The sequence below is a fragment of the Bos javanicus genome, chromosome 4 (assembly GCF_032452875.1).
Source record: "Bos javanicus breed banteng chromosome 4, ARS-OSU_banteng_1.0, whole genome shotgun sequence".
In the NCBI taxonomy this organism is placed as follows: domain Eukaryota; kingdom Metazoa; phylum Chordata; class Mammalia; order Artiodactyla; family Bovidae; genus Bos; species Bos javanicus.
In genome coordinates this window covers 29,655,133-29,672,337 of record NC_083871.1, presented here as the reverse complement: position 1 = coordinate 29,672,337, position 17,205 = coordinate 29,655,133, and the positions used below count along the sequence as shown (strand labels likewise).

Genomic DNA, 17,205 nt, shown 5'->3' with positions numbered 1-17,205 from the left:
TTATAAAAATACAGTTTTTCATAGCTATAGGAAGGATAACTTATACACACTAGACAATTAAAGTATTTTCATACACAAATTCATTAGTATTGACTAAAATCAAGCCCCATAATGATTTCACCAATCTCTGGGGACAAAACGTCCACATTATCTCTCAAGTCTGGCCATTTTTCTCCTGCATTGTTACCACCACTGCCATTGCTTATCTACAGCACTGAAACAATTTCTCAAGTTTTGAACTATTATTTTATAGTTTCAGGAGGATTCAGCCACCATTATGTCTACAAAAGAGAACAAACTAAATTCATGTAAGTGTATAAATTTAAATGTAACATACAAGTAGAAAAAATGCACCTTGTAATTTTCAAATCTTAAGTATTTAAAAAAGAGCCAGATATTTTTAAAGGCTATTCATATTTTTGGAGGCAAACAATATATGATAAGCCTCATCTGTAAGCTGTTGAAAAATCACACACAAAATAGAGAGGTAAAGATAGTTAATAAACTTAAGAAAAAGGTTCAAGCTTTCTAGTACTGGGAACAAAACAAATGAAAATAGTTAATGGACTAGTTACACTTAACAAACTGAAGAGATTAAAAAGAATGAGAAATAGGCAAAGTTGATTCTGGAAAGCCTAACTGGATATGATTTTTTGTGTGTGAATAATCTAATAATATATATAACCTAGTAAATCTATGACTAGAAATGTACCCTAAATAAATAGGTTGTTATATATACATGGAGAGACCGACAGATACAGATATATACATGTATAATGAGTATCATTGAATATTTGTTCCAACAAAGTGCATTCAAGTTTCATTGGGATTGTCTTACATTTATTGATTCACTTAGATTTTGTTATATTACTGGATATATACATATATATATAAAACTGTAATTGTTATAATATTATTTTCCTTTTTAGGAACATAGAATTCTTCTGCATTTATTCATACTGGCTTTTAGGTAGCACAATGGACTCTACACATTTTTTAGAAAGTTTATTGCCAGACAGTTTATGTTTTAGGTTGCTGCTTTGAAATGATCTCTTTTAGATTACATTTAATATTTAAAAATTTTCCTTTCACAGCCTTTTAACTTTAGTGTTAGTTTTGTTTGATTTGCTTGGATTTCTGTGTAGACATATAAGATTAATTTTGCTTTATCTTTTCAATATGTTTATAGCTTATATTTGGTTTTCTTGTCTGATTGCTTTTATATAAAACTTTCAGAAGGATTTTAATGTGTATTAACAAAGTATTCTTCAATTTCATTTGGGCAGGAATGGACACTAAATTTTATTGTATGATTTCTGGCATCTTGAGATAACAATATATATTTTTATTCTTTTGGCAAACTAAGATAACAAAAAATACATTGATTTTAAGATAATCAACTACTGCAGGTTAAATCTACTTGTATGGTGACATTGTTCTTATTGTTCTTATTATCACATGAAGTTTAATTTGATTATTTAAAATGTTATTAGGGATTTGATCCTAATGTTATGATAACTTGTAAAGATTGAGTAGCTTCTCTTCTATGCCTTCTCAAAAAACCATGGGAGAATTTATGTAGCCTAGGGATAATGTGTTCCTTGAATGTTTAGGTGAACATTAAAGTGTATTTCCCATGAAAATATTTAGACCTAATGTTTTTAGGGAGAGTTTCTTTTAGAATTTTCTTAACTTCTTATATCTTTATTATATTTCTTAGGGTTCTACTTCTTCTTGAGTCAATTTTAGTCTTCTATATTCTCCTAGGAAATTATTTTTATCATAATTTATATATTTTACCATTTTTAATGTATTGAAGTTTTCCCCCCCAATATTTTTTTATCTGGTCATAGTCTGTATAATCAGGTCATTTGCTTTGGGTCTTCTTTTTCTAATTAGCATTGCCATCGATTTAGCTATTAGATTTATACATTCGTTTCTTTTTTAATTTCTATTTTTTATTTCATTTTGTTTTTTTCTTAATTAATTTGTTTTTGTTGTTCCTATATCTTTATCTGTATGCTTCATTTTTTTCAATGATAAAAGCATTTAAAGTTCTGAGTTTTCCTGAGAGCAGCTTTGAACACATCCCATTATGTTCTGATGTGTGCTACTGTTATTATCATTATTATTAAATCGTCTATGAGTAGAATTTTGATTTATTCTTGGAAATAGAATTTATTTAGGAGAAGCTTTCCTTAGTTTCTCTATTATTTAATATTTGTTAATCATCTTATATTGGCTTCAAATTTTATTGCAAGGTGTTCAGAGATGTTGGCCTATAAAAACAGTTTCACTTGGAGTTCAGTTTTTTTGCATAAAATAAAATTAATTTCTAAAACTATTTCATGGACTTTGAAAATATTATTTTATATATCAAGGACTATGGACTGAAACCCCCCCCCCAAATTTATATATTAAAGCCCTGACTCACAATATGGTAATGCTTGGAGATGGAGCCTTTGGGAGTTGATTAGGTTTAGATGATGTTCTGAGGGTCGGGTCCTCATGATGGAATCAGTGGGCTTATATGTAGATGCAACAGAGTGCTCCTTTTCTATCTATCACTCTTTCCCCCTTCAGAAACTGAATCTGGCAGTGCCTTGATGGCAGACTTTCTAGGTCCTAGAACTGTGAGAAAATAAATTTCTTTTGTTTAAGCTACTTACTATATGGTATTTCGTTATGGCAGCAATAGAAGGTGACAAGTGTTATAATACCAACCTAGTTACTTTCATTTTTGTGTATCCCTTTGCAGCTAGCATTCATATGTCCATACTAGTCTGTATAATTATTTGATATGGTGATGTGCACAGTTTTAATTGGAAGCTGGGAGTATGCCTAAGGCCAAGAAAGAAATGGACTTTGTTATTCTGGTAATCAAAGAGTCTGAGAAAAATACCTTGGAATTGGGAGGGCATTTGTCGATAATAGTTATTCAAAAATTTAGTAACAGGACAAGACCACCCAAAATGAAATAATGAAGGCTTCAAGGCAACTGCATACCACTTAAAACTAAATGTATATAATTTAGTGATGCATATCTTTGTACTTGAACTTATCTTGCCATATGCAGTTTGCTCGATGACACTAAAAAAACTCTCTGGCACTAAAAGACTCTCTGGCACTAAAAAAAATGAATAATTTCCAGTGGCCTACTACATACGCCAAACTGTGGAATACAAATGTATGGAAGGACAAGTATTAGAGAAGTATAGGACGAAAAGTGTGCACTACTCTCAGGGACTAAAGCAGCTCAAGTTAATTATGATAATTATGAATTATAGTTTTGTTTTTAAAAGCTTATCACAGAGGCTCTAAGACTAATTCACATCTCTTACTAATTAATCAACTAACAAATTCAGCAAACACTTATGGAATGCTTACTACATGCCAGCACTCTGATAGGCATTGGAAAAACAAAATGGAATAAAACATGTTCTTCTTCTTATACAGAGCTGGCAGTGTCCTAGGAACACAATTATAGTATAATGTGATCAAGACTGGAAACACATAATTATAATATAGCGTGGTCAGGTTTGCAGAGAATGTCCGAGGCCACACAGCTAGCTAGCTATAGGCACAAGAAAGACTAGAATTCTGATTTCTTGATTCTGAGCCCACTGTCATTTCTACAGCAACAATACTGCCTGTCATAAAATGTTAAATATGAACAAATAAGGCTAGTTAGGAGCTTCCCAGTATTCTTGCCTGGAAAATCCCATGGATGGAGGCACCTGGAAGGCTGCAGTCCATGGGGTTGCTGAGGGTCGGACACGACTGAGTGACTTCTCTTTCACTTTTCACTTTCATGCATTGGAGAAGGAAATGGCAACCCACTCCAGTGTTCTTGCCTGGAGAATCTCAGGGATGGCGGAGCCTGGTGGGCTGCCGTCTATGGGGTCACACAGAGTCAGACACGACTGGAGTGACTTAGCAGCAGGAGCTTCCCAGGTGACTCAGTGGTAAAGAATCTGCCTACCAATGCATGAGACACAGGAGATATGAGTTTGATCCCTTGGTCAGGAAGATCCTTTGGTGAAGGAAATGGCAACCCACTCCAGTATTCTTGCCTGGGAAATCCCATGGACAGAGGAGCCTGGTGGGCTACAGTCCATGGGGTCGCAAAGAGTCAGACAGGACTGAGCACATATACAGCAACAAAGGCTAGATACAATTCTAACTTGAGAATAAACGTTGATATATTTGAAAATAACCGTACCTTGATGCAGCTGGATCAGCACTTCTCCTGGTGTCACCTGGGTATTAATTTCATTTTCACTTGGCATTACACGCACAGAAGGGTATTCTATTAAATCAATTGAGCAGCCTTTGTGTATTAAATTGGAAACAGTGTCACAACGTTCATTCTTTGATCCACCTGAAATGAAATCCTGTTTAAAAGAAGGAAAATCAATGATGTTTTAGTGCATATCATCCCAGTTATAACCAAAGAAAACCACATAATGAGTACTACCAAGAAACCATCTTCCAATATTGTACAAATTATATGACTGTTAAGAATAGCTGCATGTTTCCAAGAAGAATACTGGCAAATTTGTCTTAAATAAGTTTAATTTCTAAATCTTATTTTGAAAGAAAAAATGAATATTAAAAAGGAGATTTAAACCAAGTACTTTAAATATTATTAACTGATCACTGTAAAATTATACCAATTTAATTCTTTCTAAATATTTTACTTTGGAAATACTGCTCCAGAAGAAAATTTAGGCAAAATAGACCATTCAGTGTGGTTCTGCACTTAAGCTTTAATTTTCAAAGAACCCAACTGGTATGTTTACTATATTCTATTATGTTTAGAATGTGGGAGCAAGTCCTCAGAAATCACATGCCTAATGAGGTACCAAAATTCATAAAAGAATGAACTGGAAATCTATATTTCTTGGACTGAAAATTCCCTCACTTCTTATACGCATAATAGCATGTAAGTAATTCAGTAAACCAAGGAAGATGCCACAGTGAGTCTGGGAGATATAAAATTGCAGCTCAGATTCTCCTGATTTTGCAACTGAATCTTGAACTTTCATTACAATTCAGCATTGGTTAGTTCATGCTAATTCCATAGCCATCCAATAAACTTGGAATTAGTTGAGCAAGCTTAAAATTTATCTTGACTGAGAAAAATTTAATATTTTTATTTGTCATGTAACCAGTTTTTCTCCCTAAGAACAGAAAATGTATTGAAAAGTATAGAAATATAGTTTATTATATATAATGTTGGCCTGAATTATTTGGGATATTTGCTATATATATTAGATGAATATTTGCTTAGTGATCTTCCTGGGAGTGGTTATTTTGATCTGGCATTCAGTCATTCCTTCTCCGGTTCAAATGATTCAAAAAATTGCATTTCCAATCAAGTATTCATTCAATCAAAAGAGTATTGATTGAATACTAACTCAGTAGTTCTGTTAGGTACTGAGGATGCAGAATGGAACAAGACGGATAGAGTCCCTGTTTAAGTCAGCAGACCATTAGAGAATTCAACCATTAAGTGAGTTAATGTAATTATCATTAGTTAGTTAATTAGTTCAGTCACTCAGTTGTGTCTGACTCCTTGCGACCCCATGAACTGGAGCACGCCGGGCCTCCCTGTCCATCACCAACTCCCAGAGTTCACTCAAACTCACATCCATCAAGTCGGTGATGCGATCCAGCCATCTCATCCTCTGTCATCCCCTTCTCCTCCTGCCCCCAATCCCTCCCAGCATCAGAGTCTTTTACAATGAGTCAACTCTTAGCATGAGATGGCCAAAGTACTGGAGCTTCAGCTTTAGCATCATTCCTTCCAAAGAACACCCAGGACTGATCTCCTTTAGAATGGACTGGTTGGATCTCCTTGCAGTCCAAGGGACCCTCAAGAGTCTTCTCCAACACCACAGTTCAAAAGCATCAATTTGTCGGTGCTCAGCTTTCATCACAGTCCAACTCTCACATCCACATACATGACTACTGGAAAAACCATAGCCTTGACTAGACGGACCTTTGTTGGCAGAGTAATGTCTCTGCTTTTGATAGGCATTAAATTTAGAGGAAGCAAAGAATGTCATAGAGTTATGGAGAAAGGAGATTATCAAGTTTAATATTACTTGAATGTGAGATCACTAATTATGAATACAGAGATCCCTAGCACTGATGCAGAATTAGATGGAATGGAAGTAGGCAGTATAAAAACATTCATATAAGGATTTTAATTTAATTCTGTCAATTTAGAACAAGGGTTGGAAAACTAGAGACAGTGAGACAAACACAACCATAGCTCGTAGATGTATGGCTTGAGTGTTAAAAAATACCTTTTACATTTTTAATATGCTATCTATTTCTGCTTTATTGACTATGCCAAAGCCTTTGACTGTGTGGATCACAATAAACTGTGGAAAATTATGAAAGAGATGGGAATACCAGACCACCTGACCTGCCTCTTGAGAAACCTGTATGCAGGTCAGGAAGCAACAGTTAGAACCGGACATGGAACAACAGGCTGGTTCCAAATAGGAAAAGGAGTACGTCAAGGCTGTATATTGTCACCCTGCTTATTTAACTTATATGCAGAGTACATCATGAGAAACGCTGGGCTGGAAGAAGCACAAGCTGGAATCAAGATTGCCAGGAGAAATATCAATAACCTCAGATATGCAGATGACACCACACTTATGGCAGAAAGTGAAGAGGAACTCAAAAGCCTCTTGATGAAAGTGAAAGAGGAGAGTGAAAAAGTTGGCTTAAAGCTCAACATTCAGAAAACTAACATCATGGCATCTGGTCCCATCACTTCATGGGAAATAGATGAGGAAACAGTGGAAACAGTGTCAGACTATATTTTTGGGGGCTCCAAAATCACTGCAGATGGTGACTGCAGCCATGAAATTAAAAGACGCTTACTCCTTAGAAGGAAAGTTATGACCAACCTAGATAGCATATATAGAGATATTACTTTGCCAACAAAGGTCCGTCTAGTGAAGGCTATGGTTTTTCCTGTGATCATGTATGGATGTGAGAGTTGGACTGTGAAGAAGGCTGAGCACCGAAGAATTGATGCTTTTGAACTGTGGTGTTGGAGAAAACTCTTGAGAGTCCCTTGGACTGCAAGGAGTTCCAACCAGTCCATTCTGAAGAAGATCAGCCCTGAGTGTTCTTTGGAAGGAATGATGCTAAAGCTGAAACTCCAGTACTTTGGCCACCTCATGTGAAGAGTTGACTCATTGGAAAAGACTCTGATGCTGGGAGGGATTGGGGTCAGGAGGAGAAGGGGACGACACAGGATGAGACATCTGGATGGCATCACCGACTAGATGCACATGAGTTTGGGTGAACTCCGGGAGTTGGTGATGGACAGGGAGGCCTGGCGTGCTACAATTCATGGGTTACAAAGAGTCGGACATGACTGAGTGACTGAACTGAACTGAACTGAACTGAAAACAATAAAAAAGAAGAAGGCTGCACAACAGAGACAGTATGTGGCACAAAAATGTTTAGTATGTTACTCTTCACAGTACTGATCCTGAATTAGAGTGTGGTGCACAGTTATAATAAAAATATAATTAAAAGACAAGAAAGAATATGTTCTTTTCAATCAAAATCTCCAGGTGTCATTGGTGAATGACTTCATGGGAATGAAAACAATTGCCTTGCTGATGGCCACACACCTAGATTTTAGCCTGAAATTTAAAATGTTTAAAGCCTTAATTTCTCATTACCAAATTTATCCTATTTATTGATAAAACTTAGGGGTACAAAATGTAAGACTTAGTTCTTAAACAACTTGGAGCTACTCAAAGAAAGGTGGCATATACTGCTAGATTTATGGGACTAGATGAGGGGATCTCATCTGTTTTTAGAGCCTGGGGAATACTGAGGGCATATAGGCCTTGGTACATGTATGCTCATTCATGCCTCCCGTGACAGGCCACAGACCAAAGGCCACATGTGTTTTACAAAAGTGAAAACTGCAGGACTTCAAATTAGGAAAGTAAATATGATCCAAAAGACTCTGATTTTTCTTTTCGGCCAGAATTTTGTGATTTATGTATATAGAATGAAAGAGAAGGGAGGGTGGTTAATTCACTGCAACTATACATCAAGCTATATCATTTGACCTTTAAATGTCAAATCATTTTGCTGAAATAGGCAAAAAAGTCTCAATTGTTTTGCAGTGTCTGAATCAGCATGGCTGTTTTTACTTTACTGTAAAAACTAAGTTAGAAATACGTTGCCAATTTGACAGATTTGAAAAGGGAAGAAAAGATCAGATCGTGGCATCAAAACAAAGAATGGAATGCTGCCCCTACCCACTTGTGGCCTGCTCTCCACTTTGTATAAAAGAAAAGAATTTGAAACCACACCCTTTTAACTTTTGGTGATTTGAGTCATTTCAATGTCTTCTAATTCTTATATTTTACTTTTTTATAAGAAATATTCAAGCAAAATCATCCTCCCAACTGTCTGCATCTAAAACCTACTTGAGAATGAAACACCCAGGCTGAAGTTATTACCCTAGTTGACTTTTCATCAGTCGTCACTTTCATCCATTTAATGTAGTAATCTGGAGATATAAATAGGAAAAGGTTTTTCTTGTACTCATTTCTGAGTCTTTTCTATGCTCCAAGCATGGAAATCTTCATAGAAATGAAAAGATTCTATCATTTTCCTTTTTAACAGTGAAAGCTCTTTGTATTGGGCTGGCCAAAAAGTTTGTTTGAGTTTTTCAGTAAGCTGACATGAAAAATCTGAATGAACTTTTTGGCCAACCCAATATTATCAGATCAGATCAGATCAGTCGCTCAGTCGTGTCCGACTCTTTGTGACCCCATGAATTGCAGCACGCCAGGCCTCCCTGTCCATCACCAACTCCCGGAGTTCACCCAAACTCATGTGCATCTAGTCGGTGATGCCATCCAGATGTCTCATCCTGTGTCGTCCCCTTCTCCTCCCGCCCCCAATCCCTCCCAGCATCAGGGTCTTTTCCAATGAGTCAACTCTTCGCATGAGGTGGCCAAAGTACTGGAGTTTCAGCTTTAGCATCATTCCTTCCAAAGAAATCCCAATATTATAGTTTAGTTTAATTATGTTCCAAGGCTGACCTGAAAACTTTTGGCTATGCAGGCACAACCTGTGTCTGACGTATCAGGCAGAAAAGACAGAGAAGCCTTTAAAACTTTCAGATATGTTTGTCTCTTTTTCCCGACAGAGATATGTCAAGTCTTTCACATATGTTAAAAGGGATATGAAACATTGAACTAGATAATATTAATACACTCTTGTCTGTTCTAAGTATTTTCCAGTTATATTTATGTAGCATGGAGAGAAAGAGAAGTCAAAATATATAAAATCACAGATTAACACGCTACACAAGAATGCAGACCATTTGATTATACTCTGTGTAAATTTTCTAGTGAACTTTTACTTTTGTCCAGCTTTGAGAGTTATAAAAACCAGGCTTACGTTATTTTTGCTTATCTTTTCTGATCACGCACAGAGAAAAAAGTGCATCTTCCTTTCTTGTCCCTCTACCCTTGCTGGCTAAGAAATAAAACCATCAGTTGCATATGTGCCTAATTGTGGGTGATCTTTCAAAAATAACCATAGCATTTTTCCTGTCAATGATACCCAGTCAGCATGTGGGGACTGGACAGCTCCTTCTGTTAATGATATGGCCAGTGACTTTTTAAAAATTAATTAATTTATTTAAGGATAATTGCTTTACAGACTTATGTTGTTTTCTGTCGAACCGCAACATGAATCAGTCATAGGCATACATATATCCCCTCCCTTTTGAACCTCCCTCCCATCTGCCTCCCCATCCCACCCCTCTAGGTTGATACAGAGCCCCTATTTGAGTTTCCCAAGCCATACAAAAAATTCCTGTTGGCTATCTATTTTACATATGGTAATATAAGTTTCCATGTTACTCTTTCCATACATCTCCCCCCCTCTTCCCCTCTCCCCATGACCATAAGTCTATTCTCTATGCCTGTTTCTCCATTGCTGCCATGTAAATAAATTCTTCAGTACCATGTAGCTGTCCAATTTTCCCAGCACCGTTTGTTGAAGAGGCTGTCTTTGCCCCATTGTATATTCTTGCCTCCTTTGTCAAAAATAAGGCACCCGTAAGTGCATGGGTTTATTTCTGGGCATTCTGTCTTGCTCCATTGGTCTATATTTCTGTTTTGTGCTAGTACCATACTGTATAGATGACTGTAGCTTTGTAGTGTAATCAGAAGTCAGGAAAGTTGATTCCTCCAGCTCCATTTTTATTTCTCAAGACTGCTTTGGCTGTTTGGGTTCTTTGTGTTTCCATCTGAATTGTAAAATTTTTTGTTCTAGTTCTTTGAAAAATGCCATTGGTAATTTGATAGGGATCACAAGAATCTGTAGACTGAGTTTGCTAAATAGTCATTTTTACAATATTGATTCTTCCTAGCCAGGAACATGGAATATATCTCCATCTGTTTATGTAATTTTTTGTTTCCTTCATTAGTGTCTTATAATTTTCTGTGTACAGTTCTCTTGTCTCCTTGGGTAGATTTTTTCCCTAGATATATAATTCTTTTTGTTGCAGTGGTGAATGGGATTGACTCCTTGGTTTCTCATTCTGATTTTCCTTGACAGTATATAGAAATGCAAGAAATGCAAAAATGATTTTTGTGTATTGATTTTGTATCCAGCAGCTTTGCTAAATTCATTGATTAGCTCTAGTAATTTTCTGATACTATCTTTAGGGTTTTCTATGTACAGTATCATGTCATCTGCAAATAGTGAGAGCTTTATTTCTTCTTTTCTGATCTAGATCCCTTTTATTCCTTTTTCTTCTCTGATTGCTGAAGCTAGGACTTCTAGAACAATGTTGAATAACAGTGGTGAAAGTGGACACTCTTGTCTTGTTCCTGATCTTAGGGTGAATGCTTTCAGTTTTTCACCATTGAGAATAATGTTTGCTGTAGGCTTATCATATATGGCCTTTACTATGTCGAGGTATGTTCCTTCTATGCCCATTACTTGAAGAATTTTAATGATAAATAGGTGCTGAATTTTGTCAAAGGCTTTTTCTGCATATATTGAGATGATCATATGGTTTTTATCTTTCAATTTGTTAATATGGTGTATCACACTGATTGATTTTAATATATTGAAGAATCCTTGCATTCCTGGAATAAACCCAACTTGATCATGGTGTATGAGTTTATATATAATCTCTTCAAAAATTTTCTCATACCCTTTCATTTTATCCTGTTCTTTTGGACCCCTATAATGCGAATGCTGGTGCATTTGATTTTGTCCCAGAGGTCTCTGAGACTGTCCTCAGTTCTTTTCATTCTTTTTACTTTATTCTGCTCTTCAGAAGTTATTTCCAACATTTTATCTTCCAGCTCACTAATTTGTTCTTCTGCTTCAGACAGTCTGCTATTGATTCCTTCTAGAGTATTTTTAATTTCAGTAATTGTGTTGTCTCTGTGTGTTTATTCTTTAATTCTTCTAGGTCTTTGTTAATTGAGTCTTGCATTTTCTCCATTTTGTTTTCAAGGTTTTTGATCACCTTTACTCTCATTATTCTGAATTCTTTTTCAGGTAATTTGCCTATTTCCTCTTTATTTATTTGGATTTCTGTGTTTCTAGTTTATTCCTTCATTTGTGTAATATTTCTCTGCCTTTTCATTTTTTTTTTAACTAATTGTGTTTGAGGTCTCCTTTTCCCAGGCTTCAAGACTGAATTCTTTCTTCCTTTTGGTTTCTGTCATCTTAAAGTTGGTCCAGTGGTTTGTGTAAGCTTCATATAGGGTGAGATTGTGCTGAGTTTTGTTTGTTTTTCCTCTGATGGGCAAGGCTGAGTGAGGTGGTACTCCTATCTGCTGATGATTGTGTTTGTATTTTTGTTTTGTTTGTTGTTTAGATGAGGTGTCCTGCACAAGGTGCTACTGGTGGTTGGGTGACGCCTAGTCTTATATTTAAGCGGTTTCCTTTGTGTGAGTTCTCACTATTTGATACTCCCTAGAGTTAGTTCTTTGGTAGTCTAGGGTCTTGGAGTCAGTGCTCCCACTCCAAAGGCTCAGGTCTTGATTTCTGGTCAGGAACTAAGATTCCACAAGTGGTTTGTTATGGCATTAAGTGAGATTAAAACAAATACCCAAAACCAAAAAAACAAATTTGAACCCCAGATAAATTGCAGTTACAAAATCAGGCAAATAAAAATTAAAATAATGGAATATACACATATACATATAGACCCATAAGCAAAGTAAAAACAGTTCAACAAAGTTAAGTGCAGTAGATTGACTCAGTAAAAATAGGAAATAAAAAATTATATTTACCAGTTAAGAACAAAACTAACTAAAGCACAAACTGGAAAACAAAACTAAAGCAAGGTGCCAAGTGGGAAATAAAGCAATGAAAACAAAACTAATAAATATATTGAGAGGAAGGAAAGAAAGAAAAGAAAGAAAGAATAGATATGCAAAGTTAAACAGAGGTAGATGAAGATTTATATACATCAAAGATTAACTGCAAGGGGAAAAGTACAATAGGAAAGGCAAAGAAAGGAATAAATGTAGAAAAAATATAATAGGTTTAAAGAAATTAAAAATTATAATTATAAAAAAGAGAAAAGAAAAAAAAGGAAAAAGAAAGAAAAAAAAAAAGGAAAACTGTACAGAACTTCAAAAGCCCAGTGTAGAGGCTGAGGTTTATGACAACAATAAAAACTGTGACTGAATAGAAACATGTGACTGAATATACACACATTAGCAAAATCAAAACAGTCCAACAAAAATAAAGTACAACAGATTGACCCAGCAAACAAAGGAAACCAAATATCTTATCTTCCAGTGTGACAGTCTTAACACAGGTTGCTTCCTCTAACGTGTTCTTAATTCAGGCGATTTTCTTAGGTCTGAATGAATTGCTTGAGTCTCACTGTAGCTCTTATAGTAACTTAAGCAATACCTGTGTGCCAAATGCTTCCCACATACAGTTTCATTTAAACTCCACCACTTGTCGTAGTTTCAGTTATTATTTCCATTTTAGAATTAGGGAATTAGAATTAGAATTTAGAATTAGAATTTTAGAATTAGGGAAAACTGAAGTTCACAGTGCATAGGTTAACATGGCCAAGGATACATAGTTGGAAACTGATGGAACTGGGATTTGAATCCCAGTTGATCTCATTTCAGAGCCTGTTTTTTCAATATAAATATTAGGCTACCTTGTACCACATAGAAGAATATTTTGGGACATGAACAGCTAAGTCATTTCTGGGTGTTTTCTGAGATCCCCTTCTGAGGATTGGACCAATAGCAAACACCTCTGGAAGCCACTCCACCTTTCCTTCTTGGCTTACCTCCTTCCACATGACCACCTATTCCTCCTGTGAATATACAAAATCCCTCCCTTGTGGTAGGACTGACATTGCTGCTCCCATAACTGTGACTCTTCCAATTTTTTGTGCCAGTAGAGGTGTGAAATGGAGAAGGGTGATCTCTGGAAGCTGACTGATTCTGTATGGCTGGCATGTTGCACTTGGCTGACAACTGGGTTTCTGAACCATGTTTTGAAAACTCCTCTAAGCTATAATCACTAAAGTTCTAAGGAAGTGAAGTTAAATTGGCACAGTCTTCACAACTGTAATAATCTTTCTTTGTGTATCCTCAGCATGTGCCTTGTGTTCAGTCATGTCAGATTCTTTGTGACCCTATGGACTGTAACGTGCCAAGCTTCTCTGTCCATGGAATTCTCCAGGCAAAAATACTGGAGTGGGTTGCCATTTCCTTCTCCAGGGCAATCATCTTCCTTAGTGCTGCAGTAAAAATCTAAAATGGAATGTTGGGTGAGGGTCAGGAAATACCAACATATCGATGAATATCAAGCATACCTGACAAGGAAAACCTGGAAGGAAACTCCAAACTTTAGGCTGTAGAGAAGAGGAAAGGGAGGCTCAGAGAAAAGAGTGAATTCTACCTGGTCATTTGGATCATAGGAGGAATGAAACTGATCCTGGAAACTCTGGAATTGTCCTGTTACATTGTGTGGCTCCATGAATTCTGGCAAAGCACTGCCTAGTTTTGAGTGGCATCTTTTTTCTGACTGATAAAGCCAATAGTACATCCAGGAAGCGTTCAGGCTGTCAGTAGGGGGACTGCTTACTTATAGATATGGTTACTATTCATGAGCCCTTCCCTTGCCTTTTCCTTGACTTGCTGCATAGAAGAAAGTATTGACCATCATCCTTTGCTACTTTTCATATTTCTGTTTCCTCCTGGGGGATGCATAAGGGCAAGCAGTAACAGGAGAGATTGTAAAGATAATGATAGGTACCATTTTTTCAACTAAATCAACAAGTTGCAAAAGCTAGAGATTTCTCTTCACGCCAAACAAAAGGCCATTAAAAGTCTATTAGTTTCAATTTTCAGGAACTACATAAATAATTGTAAGTTACCTAGGAAATCTCATTAAAAACCCCAAATTAGCAGATGGCTTCTTCACTGAAACTTAATATATAAGGTAGTTTTGATTGAAAATTACCAACAAAAGAAATAACTGAAAACAACTTTAGAGCCCAACAAGGAAAGAAAACACTATAATTGTTTTCCCAAAAAGTTTGTTATTGGGATATGTTTCTCTTTATTTGACTACAAAAATACTAATTTTGAAGAATAAACATTTTCTGATTATTTTGTATGTCACAGAATTTAAATGTACACAATATTGCATGAGTAGGGTCACATGTCAAACAAAAGCATCAAATTTTCCATAAGTAGCCAGTGAATTGATGTTCAGTGTTATGAAAGGGAGCAAATCACTTATCTCCAAGTATTTCAAATAAAAACAAATGAGATGGAATAATAAATTAGCTTGCTTTTCTTTAATAAGCAAGCACAAAACAATGATCCAACTTGGATATATAACCTAATGCCCCAAGCTGCAGCAAGAGTTTCACACAAAGCCTATGACCCATCAAAAGTTACTATCTGTGTTTGCCAATTCTTTCTATAGAACAGATGGAAAACATAAAACGGTTTGCACTTCATTTTAAAATTACCATAATTTTCCTAATAAAAAGGTTATACTTATAGTCAGCCAAACATGCTGTTTCCAAGCATAAAACCAAAGAACATTTTCCTGATATTCAACAATATCTTTCTTTTTTCCTGATGCATCTTCAAGGCAGAGAATATTAGGTCAATGAAATCATGCAGGAAAAGACAAAGGATCCAAAAGGGAAAGAAAGGAAAAAGGCACACCTCTTGAGCACACCATCCACATTCCGGACCCAGCGCAAGGCACTTGGTGCAGGACACTGCATTCGAAGATGCACATCTATTGTCTTCTGTAATGGAGGATAAAATGAGGCATTATGGTTTACTCTCACATTGGGAATTATGTGCAATTCTAGACCAAAGTGTATTTTGAAAACTGAAATAAGCTTACCCATAGTTATAAATATGTGACAACAAAAATATGTAATATCTTTGAGAAGAGTTAACCAGATCACTGCAATTCATATATGCCATATTTTCTGGATAGTTAGTTATCTAGCTTTATAAAATTAGGGAGAAGGAGGTGATAAAAATATGACTTTAGTCAGTCTTAGGGGTTTGGTCTGAAATTCTGTTGCAATGGTAGAGGATCCTCCAAATTTTTTAGTGTGCTAAAGTTTCACCATAGTTCATATTATCTGAACCAATGAGGTGGTTTTGGATTTAGAATTCTTCCTATAAAAATAATCATGTACAGACCTCAATCTCAACATGTAAATATGTATTGAGTCATAGTGAATGAAGTTTCTGTGAAACAATCTTAATGGACATACAGAGTAGTTCACTTGGTAATTCTGACTGCATTAATATTGATTATTTTGACTTGAAGGATATCAGAACCAGATAAAATGGCATGATTCATCATTTTAGAAGTAAAATGGCAAAAATGAATGAGTTGTTTTAGTTAACCTAATTTAATTTCTGTGACTGAACCACTTTAATATCATGACCAATTCACTTTTGCATAGATACCCACACTTTTCTATTGGGTGTTAATAACATAGTTGAGCTGGGATACTGTTTACCTTTATCCTTCTAGCCACCTACTACTTAGATCATTAAAAAGAGACTCATCACTATAAACTTAAATACCTAAAATATAATAAAGAGTGAGTCATAAGTTATTTTATCATAAGGTTTTATTGGAACAATTACATGCTTCCTATATTTCATCCTTTACTATGAAATGTAGTAAAATGTAGGGAAATCACAGCACTCTACCCATTACTTCAGACACACAGTACATATCATAGATATCTTGGTTCTAAGCAATCCAGGTGGAGTAAAAACCATATAAGCAAATAATAAAATACAGAGTGATAGGTGTAACAAAATATCACCAATGCACTATGGGAATATAGTGAGGAACTTCTCTCTCTGCTTAGAGGGGAGAGCAGGGGTCGGAGAAGAGGGCAAGTTACATAGCATGTCTCTTTGCCATCTCAATTTGTTTCTTCTCATTTGTGTTTATCTCTGTTTTAGACATGTAATAGGCATGAAAAAAAGACTGTGTGTGCCCAATCACACACGTAAGTGGATAGAACCTACAAAATCTCTATCTGTCCCCGTCTAATTGGTTTCTTCTTTTCTTCTCTCGCAATTTGCCCCAACATTCTAGAATCTTCTGACTTGGAGGTGGTGTGGGATGGGCATTGGCAGTGAAGAGAGAGAGAGGAATACAGGAGAGTAAACACAGCAGAGAGGTGCTAACCTGGAGTGGTAGTGAGCATTCTTTCCTGTATTTTCCCAGACATCCATGAGTTAAGCTAAAAACATTTTCTCCTAGTGTCTCATTGTTCTATTACCCCTCTCTATGTCCCCTTCATCCTTTTGCCTTGACTTTATATCAGCTGTTAAAATACACTATCCAAAACATCTTCCCTGATTTAGATGCACTGGCCTAGAATTTTCTTTACTAGTCTAGAATTCCAGAGACTAAAAAAAATAACTAATATTTGGGCTCTCTTTACTATGAGTGTGGTTTCCAACTATGAAGACTCCATAACCTAAAAACTTTTCATTTGGCTTATCCTCCAAAACTGTAAAGCCTGCTTATTTCCAAAGTATTTAGGAGAGGAGTGACCTTTTTAGTTTTGTCCCCAGAATGGAAGTCAGTTTAGGTTTATAAATCAAGCACATTTGCAGACCTAACTTGACC

General features: G+C 35.9%; 1 protein-coding gene across 4 annotated transcripts in view; it reads right to left on the bottom strand.

The window, feature by feature from the left end:
• Positions 1-17,205, bottom strand: part of ITGB8 (integrin subunit beta 8) — a 98,947-nt gene that overhangs the window by 47,027 nt on the left and 34,715 nt on the right. For 2 of the 4 annotated variants that reach the window (XM_061413674.1, XM_061413671.1), the window contains exons 2-3: positions 15,252-15,337; positions 4,223-4,394 (exon numbers count right to left, since the gene is read on the bottom strand). In XM_061413674.1, the coding sequence (XP_061269658.1) occupies positions 4,223-4,394; positions 15,252-15,337 (258 nt within the window). Of the gene's footprint in view, positions 1-4,222; positions 4,395-12,957; positions 15,223-15,251; positions 15,338-17,205 lie in introns of those variants that run through there. The other 2 variants (XM_061413672.1, XM_061413673.1) reach the window with 2 other exon arrangements.